Source organism: Homarus americanus, unplaced genomic scaffold (genome assembly GCF_018991925.1).
Source record: "Homarus americanus isolate GMGI-L3 unplaced genomic scaffold, GMGI_Hamer_2.0 scaffold30535, whole genome shotgun sequence".
NCBI classification, from domain to species: domain Eukaryota; kingdom Metazoa; phylum Arthropoda; class Malacostraca; order Decapoda; family Nephropidae; genus Homarus; species Homarus americanus.
This window is the reverse complement of record NW_024732440.1, coordinates 10,362,499-10,373,321: the sequence shown is the minus strand read 5'-3', so window position 1 is coordinate 10,373,321 and position 10,823 is coordinate 10,362,499. Positions and strand designations below refer to the sequence as shown.

The 10,823-nt window shown below is 41.0% G+C and overlaps 1 protein-coding gene across 4 annotated transcripts in view; it reads left to right on the top strand.

The window, feature by feature from the left end:
• Positions 1–10,589, top strand: part of LOC121868812 (exocyst complex component 2-like) — a 70,046-nt gene extending 59,457 nt beyond the window's left edge. For 3 of the 4 annotated variants that reach the window (XM_042369764.1, XM_042369766.1, XM_042369767.1), the window contains 4 exons: positions 5,729–5,850; positions 7,744–7,928; positions 8,927–8,983; positions 9,906–10,249. In XM_042369764.1, coding sequence (XP_042225698.1) covers positions 5,729–5,850; positions 7,744–7,928; positions 8,927–8,983; positions 9,906–10,017 — 476 coding nt within the window. In that variant the 3' untranslated portion in view covers positions 10,018–10,249. Of the gene's footprint in view, positions 1–5,728; positions 5,851–7,743; positions 7,929–8,926; positions 8,984–9,905; positions 10,250–10,315 lie in introns of those variants that run through there. The other variant, XM_042369765.1, reaches the window with a different exon arrangement.
• Positions 10,590–10,823: the final 234 nt, after the last annotated feature.

The window sequence follows — 10,823 nt, the reverse complement described above, 5'->3', positions numbered from 1 at the left end:
ATAATAATACTCAATGTGTTTATTGAAAGAGCTAAGGGTGCCAGAAGGCTGAAAATATACAGCTGCTATTATTTGGGGAATGGGTTACTAAATTACAAATAATATACAAGTGACATAAGTAATAATAAATAAGACATATAGTAACTTAGATGGGGATCAGCTCAAAATACAGTTCATTTCAACATAGTGACAGTGTAGGGAGCAGTGTTTACTGGGAGTGAATACACTGATTTATTACATGTTATTGATAATTTTACAATGGTTGGGACTGGGCTGTTCTTATAGCGATCAGTTCGTGCACGTATGGGCTGGATGCGGTTGTGGTGTCGAACAGCAATTCTCGGACAGGGGATCTCAGGTGGTAGTAGGGGCCGGTGTCGGGGATGGCGTAGAAGCTTCTTACCAAATTTGCAGATGAGGCCGTGGTGATGGTCAGTGAGAGTCGAAAGGGTCAGTGTGTTGAGCGCTTCTTGATATGTGGAGTAGGAAGGGGAGAGAATAATCTTGCATGCCCTCTTTTGCACTTTTTCTAGGTGTTTACGTTGTGTGGCATTTAGGGAGGAAGACCAGGTGGGGGAGGCATAGGTGAGCTTGGGAAGTATGAATGTTGTGTATACACTGAGGAGCTCGTGTGCGGGAACTCCGAGGGACTTGAGTCGGTGGAGGAGGTGGAGACGGAAACTGGAGGATTTGACAACTTCACTGACGTGTGGTTTCCAATTTAGTTTGTTGTCTATGGTGACGCCGAGGAGCTTCGTGGAATCTACAACCTGGAGTGTGTTCGGACCTAGGGTAATGGAAGGAGGTGGGACAATGTCGGAGGAGAGGTTGATGTGCATAACCATTGTCTTGGTATGGTTGATGGTGACATGGTTGTTGGTGGCCCAGTTTTGGAGACTGTTCAATAAATCCTGAAGGGCGGTATAGTTGGGAGCGGAATTGTTGACGCTGATCCCAATGGTGGAGTCGTCGACATATTTCCAACGAGCAGGGGCTTCTCTTAGGGCATCATTGATGAGCATAAGGAAGCAGAGTGGTCCCATCTTGGTGCCTTGGGGGACGCCACAGGTGAGTGACTGAAAGGTGGAGACAGCCCCTCGGAAGCGTACAGCTTGGCGTCGGTCACTGAGGAAGTCTGTAAGCCATGGTATGAGACTTCTCCGAAGCCCGAGGTCAATAGCTTTGTTTATGATTATATTGTGGTCGACTAGGTCGAACGTTTTAGTGAAATCAATGAAGGCGACAGCTACAGACGTTTTTCGTTTCTCGAGATGGCGGTATATGTAATCGAGAAAGCTGACAAGACAGTGAGTGGTGGAGGAAGTTTTCATGTTGCCAAATTGCTGAGGGTCTACGACTCCTGCAATATCAGCATAAGCCCAGTCAAACACAAAACTTTCACAGATTAGGCTGGGTATTGGGGTGATTGCAATAGGTCGTAGCTGATTTAAAGATTGTGGGCTGGTTGACTTGGGCACTGGTGATACATAAGAGGTCTTCCAGTCAGCTGGGCATCTGGCTTGACTGAGAGAAGCATTAATGATGGAGCAGAGGGGTTTAGCAAGCTCCGGGGAGAACTCCTTGAATAGTTTCATTGGTAAGTCAATGGGGGTGGTAGAGCGTTTTAATTTTAGTTTGTCCAGGCGTTTTGCTACGTCAAATTCCTCTACTAAGTCAGTGGGAAGGGGGGCTGGTAGGTAAGCAGGGAGAGTGGTTGTGTCAAGCCGTGGGAGCGTCTGGCATATAGTAGCGAAATGGTTGTTTGTTTGCTCAGCTGCGTCAACATTAGTGAGATGGCTGAGGAAGGGGAGGGGATGTGTCATATTGTTTAGTCCACAGAGTTCTTTAAGCTTACCATACCATTGACTGATGTTGGTCTGCTTCAGGTGTTGTAATTTGGTTGGGTAGTGGGACTTCTTTGCAGTGCGTATTTCGCGGATGACTCTGTTGCGTGTGTGATGTTACTCGTGTGTATGGCCCTGTTTGTGTGACGTCACTTGTGTGTATGGTACTGTTTGTGTGGCGTCACGGTGTGTATGGTACTGTTTGCGCACGCCACTCGTGTGTATGGTACCGTTTGGTGGGCGCCACTAGTGTATGGTACCGTTTGTGTGGCGCCACCGTGGTGTATGGTACCGTTTGTGTGATCACCGTATGCATGGCACTGTTTGTGTGATGTCATTCGTATGTATGGCACCGTTTGTGTGATTACTCAGGCGATGTGGCACTGCTTTCAGTGGATGTCACTGTGTGTATGGCACTGTTTGTGACGCCACCGCTTATGGCACTGTTTGTGTGATGTCAATGCGGTGCATGGTTTCAGTGATCACCTGCAGTATGGCCCTGTTTGTGTGACGTCACTTGTGTGTATGGTACTGTTTGTGTGGCGTCACTAGTGTGTATGGTACTGTTTGTGTGACGTCACTCGTGTGTATGGTACTGTTTGTGTGGCGTCACTAGTGTGTATGGTACTGTTTGTGTGGCGTCACTCGTGTGTATGGTACTGTTTGTGTGACGTCACTCGTGCGTATGGCACTGTTTGTGTGATGTCATTCGTGCGTATGGCACTGTTTGTGTGACGTCACTCGTGCGTATGGCACTGTTTGTGTGATGTCACTCGTGTGTATGGCACTGTTTGTGTGACGTCACTCGTGCGTATGGCACTGTTTGTGTGATGTCATTCGTGCGTATGGCACTGTTTGTGTGACGTCACTCGTGCATATGGCCCTGTTTGTGTGATGTCACTCGTGCGTATGGATTCAAGGGCAATTATGTGAGCAATACCAACAGATGCAGCAAAACGAGGCCTTCTGAGTATGGTCAGCTCCATACATGACCCACTGGGACTCATCGCTCCGAGCGTCACAAGAGCCAAATTCATATTCCGAGATGAGTGTAGACGAGGTGATGGGTCGGATGAACGAATGGCTGAACAGAACAGGGTGACTTGGCGAAGATGGCTAGATGAACTTCCTCACCTATCACAGGTACACGTTCCACGGTGCTACCAACCCAATGATGCAAATCCAGTGGCTGCCATGCAACTACACCACTTTTGCGATGCCTCCTAATAAGTGTATGGAGCTGTATCGTATCTGAGGACCATGTGTGAAGATGGAACCCACCATATCTCCTTCGTGTGTGGCAAGGCCAAGCTATCCTCTCTGAAACAGCAGACCATACCTCGACTCGAGCTCTACGCGGCAGTACTGGCTGCCAAGGAAAACAAACAACTACGGCGAGAACTTGAATTATAAATAGACAGATCAGTGTTCTGGACAGACAGTACGGCAGTTCTTCGGTACATACGAAACACCGAAAGACGCTTCCATTCCTTCGTGGCCAAACGAGTGGCAACGATACACGAGGACTCCAATGCAGAACAATGGCGTGGCACCATGTGAAGTCGGCACTGAACCCAGCCAACAATGCTAGTCATGGACTACATGGAGCAGAGCTCAACGAGGAGGGCAGGTGTATTCGGGGACCTGCTTTCCTCTTGTTGGAAGAAGACAGTTAGCCAAAGAGTTCAATGAGGATTTCAGACCTCACAGAAGGAGACCCAGAGGTGAAGAAGGAAACCACGGTGCTGACGACGAACGCTGACCAGGGGGAGGGTATTCTCGATAAGCTATGGGCCAGGTACTCCTTGAGGCATCGACTTCTGAAGAGCGTATAGCGTGGATTAGAAGGTTTATAGAATGGCAGCTTGGGAAGTGAAAGAACAAACATCACCGATAAAATCGGCTTAAGGTCAGCGAATTGGAAGATGCGAAGTTAATCGTCTTAAGATTTATGCAAAGTAAAGGATTCCCTCGAGAACTCGGAATGTTACAACAGGGACAACCCGTGAGAGGTAGCAACGTGAGTCTGCTGGAACCTCATCTAGACACGGACGGTTTGATCAGAGAAGGCGGACGACTAAAACATGCCACTCTCCACCCAGACCAGAAGAATCCCATATTGTTGCCGAGGGACAACAGGATCATGGGGCTCATCGTGAGAGAAGTACACTCGACTAGAGCTGGACACTCAGGATGAGAACACGCTTTTACCACAATACATGGAACGTACTGGATACCTAAGTGCCTCAAATTACTCAACCGCACAATATGGACATGTGTGACTTGTCAGAGAAGCAACTGGAGGCCTACCTATCAACACCAAGCCGACCTGCCAGAAGATTAAATGCGCCCAGGAGGCTTGCCGTTCACCTACACTGTAATTGATTGCTTCGGCCCTTCTGTGGTGAAACAAGGCCGAGCCCGGGCGAAGAGATGGGGATGCTTGTTCACCTGCCTGACCACTAGAGCCATACACCTGGAAGTCTTCACCTCACTAGACACCGACTCGTTCGTCAACACCCTGACAAGATTTGCTGCCGCAGGGGACCTCCCAAGCGTATTCGGTCTGACAGGGGAACCAATATGATTTGAGCTAGCCGAGAGTTATGAGAGGCGGTGAGAAACTGGAATTAACAGTGACAAGGTCGGGAATGCCTTCCTGCAGAAACAAATAGAATGACGATTCAATCCCCTAACAGCCTCTCATATGGGAGCGACAAATCCGCACTGTAAGGTAGGTCCTCCAGTGTGTGGTGGGCACCCAGACACTAGACAATGAGCGGTTCAACACTTTGTTCTGCACTGTAAAAGAGATCGTCAATGGAAGGCCCATCACCCGACTATCTGACGACCCAAAGGATCTAGAAGCACTAACTCCCCTTCACATACTACGGATGAACCCAGAGACACTGCCCACTGGAGGTGATCGGTCCATGGCAGAAGCGTACCAACGAAGATGGAAGCATGCCCAATTCATCGCGGACCAATTTTGGAAGAGGTGGGTAAAGGAATGTCTCCCAACACTACGACAGCGACAAAGATTCTTCAAAACTCACCGTAATCTCCACACTGGGGATATCGTGATCATCTCTGGAAAACCATTCTCCAGGAGCCAGTGGATGCTAGGGAGAGTACTGGAGGCACTATCGAGTAAAGTTGGCCTGGTGCTAAGTGTTAAAGTGAAGACAAAGGACTCGGTGTTAACACGCCCAGTGACGAGACTCTGCCTGTTGGAAGGGGTCGGAGAGTGAATCTAATGGTAGGCTGTAATTTCGAGCGAAGCCAGACAGGGGGAGTGTTATTGCCACGCACAATTATGCGCGCTTGCCACATGTTAAGTGAAGAGACTGTTTACACCTCAGCATAGCTTACTAAGCGAGTTGGAGCTGGTAGCAGCTGTGTGACAGCCTGAGGGACAGACTATCGCCTTCTACTGTAGAGGCAGCATCTTGATTCTCGTCAGCCAACATCTTCCTGCAGGACATTATATTTGCTCTCGTTGGTCTAACCCTAGACCCCAAAACGTGAGTGTGATTGTGAATTGTTGATTCCTTTAAGAACTCTAAATAACTTTAATAAGTGTAATTATTTACTGTTTATTGAGCGTATTATTCAAACTGTGTCCTGATGTATCAGCAGTTGTTATATGTGAAATGTATTCAACAGGTTTTGACCGAATTATACTCATCGCGTCAACGACAAGGGTCTCATTATCCTGCACAAACCAAAATCACTCCTATGAGCGATTACAGTAATAATAATAATAATGGAATTATTGTAGTTTTATAACAATACTATTGCTAATTGTACACACAATAATAATATTAATTATAATAATAATATTTTTATTGGTGCATGTGAAGTAATTTTTTCCTGTTTGATAGGTATGATAGAGAGATCTATGTATCTTGGCCAGTATGACTGGGGGAAGGTGGACCATCCTCCCACTGATGTCCGCACCTATGTCAAAGAGATTCTCCTTAATATAACTCATGTTCATGCTGAGGTAAGAATATTTTTAATGGAGCTGAAATCTTGTAAGGTGGTCAATGTATAGTTATAAACATTGGTATAGTATAGTATAGTATAGTATAGTATAGTATAAAATACCATAGTATAAAATACCATAGTATAATATCCAGTGTCGATCAGGGTCCCAAATGGTTGGTTGACTTCAGGTTTATGTTTAAATGAGGTGTAGCAAGTGGTCCATATCTTTGTTGTTTTGCCAAGAAAGAATTTTTACGTTCCATTAATGGTTAGTATATTGATGGATTACAGTTCCCTGTTGATGTAATGCTTTTGAGATTAATTTTTCCCCTCTTGATATGATGGTACAGGCATACTGTACTGTTATTAGATAGGTGAAGGATGAAATTTATTTTAGATTGTGGCAATACATTGATTCATGTAGTGAGAAATATTTGTATGTTTTGGTTGTCTGTCAGTAGCTATACTATATGACAGATTAGGTTAAACCTTTGGACACACTTTTTATTAACAAATTATGTTTCAAGCTGCATTCCACGGAGTGTCACTTCTCCAGTAAAATATAAAAATAGTAATTGGTAATCTTTTTACTTTTTTTTATTGAGGCAAAACTGTAAAGTTTCCATATCGGTCATTACTGTTCCTTAAAACATATGACAGCTGGGTAAAATATGAAGAAAAAATTAAAATGAAGTATTTATGGATTCCTAATTTTATCCTTTAAAACATAGCCAACACTATATCAAATGTTGCCAGAAAATCATAAGAAACATTACTTAGGCATTAAAAACAAAATAATTTATTACAGTGGTCCCTCGGTTAACGAGCACAATTCGTTCTAGAAGGTTGCTCGTTAACCGAAAAACTCGTTAACCGAAACCATTGTTTCAATGGGTTTTTGGGTAATTGGTTCCAGCTCACCGAAAATTGCCTAAATTCAACAAAAAAGGTAGAAAAGTACACTTACTTTGAGGTGTGTATGTAGAAGGCTCCTGGATGATGATGATGATGATGATGATGGGAATTAGAATGGGGGTGGAGGAGAAAGGAGAAGAGAAGGCATTGGGGTAGAAGAGAAGTCACCCCATGGCACCATTTCACCCATAAAATTTTAGTTCTCTTGGTGTAATTCAAGATTTTTTTCTTTAAATCACCACTGCACTGCATTATATATTGTCAATATGTAAAATAAATTTCAAAATGACCAATAATTTGCTTGGAAACACAGAAAAAAAGCGTTTAGTTGAAGAGAGTCTTAAGCAAGATGTTACCTCCACTGAAATGACAGAGACTGACGCCTGTTTGGTGTGTTGACAAGCTATTTGGCGTGCATAAAACTAGTTTCCTGTACTTCAATTATGTTCAATAATTGTTAAATTGACTAAAAAATTTAATATTAAACATTAAAATTATTGAATAGTATAAACTTCTTGATATTTACTGTACTAAAATAGTAAGGAATTTAAGCCCTAGAACAGATTAGTGTATTGGCGGACTGATACTACAGCTGGTGGACCGCCAAATGCAAGCAAAACATGTTGAGGTCGGCTCGTAAGAAACTCGTTAATCGAGGGATTGCTTGTTAACCGAAGTTAAGAATCTTATGGAAGGTAACTCGTTAACCGAAATCTTGTTAACCGAGGCGCTCGTTAACCGAGAGACCACTGTATTTAAATCCAGAGTACATTATAATAATTTGTATGCTCAAATTTATATAAAATTTTCTAAAAAAAAATATTTTGTCGTCTCCTTTGATTTCACATAAAGGAAACTAAACAACACAATTACTGAATTTAGTGAGAGGTACTGTAATATAGGGAGAAAAATTTAAATGGCCACAATCCGCAAAGAAAAACAATGCCAAAAATTTAAATACCTGTAATATATTGATGGATTTCTCAATTTATAGGTTGTACGTGTATGGCCAGGCTTAGTTGGAAAACTCATTGGTCGAGTAGTGGAAGGCGTTGGAGAAGAGATGTCTCGTCTAATTGCTTGTGTTGGTAATTGGTCAAAGTCCGGTACTCTGCAAGCACATATAGATTTGGCCGCTCTCACATCTGTACTACAAAACCACATATCTCTAGCAGCAAGGTAAAGTTTTAATGCATTTTACTTAATTTAGATGTAGGATTATTTCCTATTTGGCTGAGAATCTCTGCTGCTTCTCAGCAGAAGATTCATAAATTTTGGTCATGATCACATTTTCATGCAGAACATTGTACAGTACAATACTGTTCTGTAAATTAAACTGATCCTTATACCTTCCATTCTAAAGTTAATTGCAGTAATATGTAGTGTAACATTCAGGGTGGATTGGTGTAAACCAATGGTTAAAATGATTTGGTGTAAACCATTTTTTTATTAAAACGATTTTTGTTTTCTAAGTTTATATTTCATGTGAATATGTCTTTTATACCCTGCTTGTGCATACCAGTGGTCCTAGTTTTCTCCTTACTTGAAATGTTGAGGGTAAGAGGGCCAGGAGAAAGCAGAATCTGGGATGGATAAATGAAATTAAAAACTGGGTCCCCAGAGAGATACAAACCATTGGAGGATTGATAAAAGCAGCCCAGGAACATTTAGAGTGTAGGACTGTGGTTGCCAACCCTCAGATATGAGGAGAGTACTGTATTGTATTCTAATTGATTGATACTGTATATTGCAAACAGTTCAATATTAAGCAGAAAACCAGGATAGTAAACTAGTTTTATTTAAGCTAGTTTATTATGAAAATAGACTGTGCTACAGAGTTTTTGATTGAAATATGAAAGATAAATGCACTTGGTTGCATCAAAATTCAATAAATTATAAAAATAAAAACATGGTTTATTCGGTAAAAACAATGTTTTTTTTCCACCCTGGTACAGTAACATTTGAATAATGCACTTAAGGTGAAAAACTAGTGGCAGTTTTTTCTTTTGCTTTAAAAAACAAAATCTTCATGTCGGGTGGCTGAATACGAGAGCAAGTACACACACACACAGCCTGCTTCTAACAGAAATTCATCTTTTCAATTTTTTTTTACTTAATTTTAGATCTTCAAAAGTCACTTCACCATGCAGGTTATCACAGATGATTGTTTCTTTCAGTGCATCATTTGAAGAGGCTAGAGAAATGCTCCCTAAATTATCAGCTGCAGATGAAAGGTCAGTTGCATGCATTACTTTAGTGTACAGTAGAATTTCTGGAATCCAGAACTTGGTTATTGGCATTTAATGTATTTTAATGTTATTATAGAATGTATTTATAATTATATTTGTTGTATTTTATAAATTTTTGGTTTATTCATTATAATTCCCTCTTCTTTTATTTGCATCCTGTACATTTTGATGTTTCAGAAAAACAAATCTCAAATATATTTGGAATAATTAGTGTGCTTGAATGTTTTCCCCTGAATCTTATATTCCCATAAGTTACCAAATATACAAAATGTAATTTTGCTGTATCCGTTCACCATGTTTTTTTCAAGAACTTAACCCCTGTGTTCACCAAGGTTAAGCTGTACTGTATTGTATTTCTCAATCTTTGCCTCCTATTCACCCCATATACTGTACAGTAGTTCACTCCAGCACATCATTTCTGCTTCCTCTTGTATTCAGGGTCTATGCTTCACTCTCACACACAATATTCCTCCATACATCCCCAACTTTGCTCCAATTGACATAGTTATCTCCATACATTTTGTGATGAACCTGTTACTTTCCCTCTGCTTCTCTGTGACACAAGTCCTCACCCAGTATTCCAGTAGCTAACACATCCACTCCAGCTACCTGAAACATCTCATTTCTGAACCCAGAGATTTAGACTGGTGAACCCAAAGCAGTAGACACTGATGAAATAGTCTGTCCCTAAATGCTTCGGATTCACAACTCTGAATATTAGGGTTCGTGGTTCAGAAGGAGAGGTGACAGGACTTTGTGGGAAAGAGGTATACACTATACAGTAAACTGTATTACAAAGCCAGTTCTGCATTGGTTCACTGTGAATCATGTGTAGAAAATAGTCCATCAATCTGCATTTCCATACTATGTGTCCTCTCTTTTATTAATATTACTTTTTCTTTTACAGAGTAAAAGAAGAAGTTCTTCAAAGCTTTAGGAGGAAAATGCGGTTTTTGTTAGGCTGCTTTTTGGAGTTGGAGCATCTAGAAGACAGCATTACTACACATTCCTTAGCATAGTGTTAGTATTAATATTAGAAGCAGTAAAGAGCAATACAATACAATACATATGAGACACATTATAGTTTGATTCCTGAAACCATATTATTAATTGTTCTTCTAAGTACAGTATTGCTTGTTATTTATGACAACTAAATTTGTTTTCACAGTTTGACAATGAATACTGTAGCACCTCTTCAATTCTGATACTGTAAATACAGGTAGTTGTGAGAGAATATATTCCAGAGTATAATGGTGTGATTATTTATCATCCAATGACTGCAGCTCATTAATATTGCTCTTTTTATGTATACTACAGGTATCCTTGGCCATACGAACATTCGCTTATACGAAAGCTATTCTCACTTTTATGGTCCCTTAAGGTAATATAGTATACCAAATTTATATTTTATTAATTTTTAAATGTGTTGGGTACTAAATTATAGTAGTTGGGTATTAAATTACAGTAGTTAGGTACCTTCTATAGTAGTTATTTATTTAAGTACAGTAGTTAAGTACTAATTTACAGTAGTAAGGTAGGTATTTTGTTGTTTGTGAACCATTCACCTTTTTTTTTGTATAACATTGGGGTTTTCTTGTTGTTGGGGAACTGAACCATACTTTTCCCATATTCTATGTTATTCGATATATAAATATTAACTTACTAATGGTTTTCAAGGAACCTAACCCATTCATATAGTGAAGGATACCTGTACATTGGGAATATCTTCTTGAAAAGTAAGTAGATTATATGATTTTTTTAAATTTTCTGGGTGATTCAGCAGCTGTGTACACTTAACATTACTCTATTGGGAGATTCTGAAGAA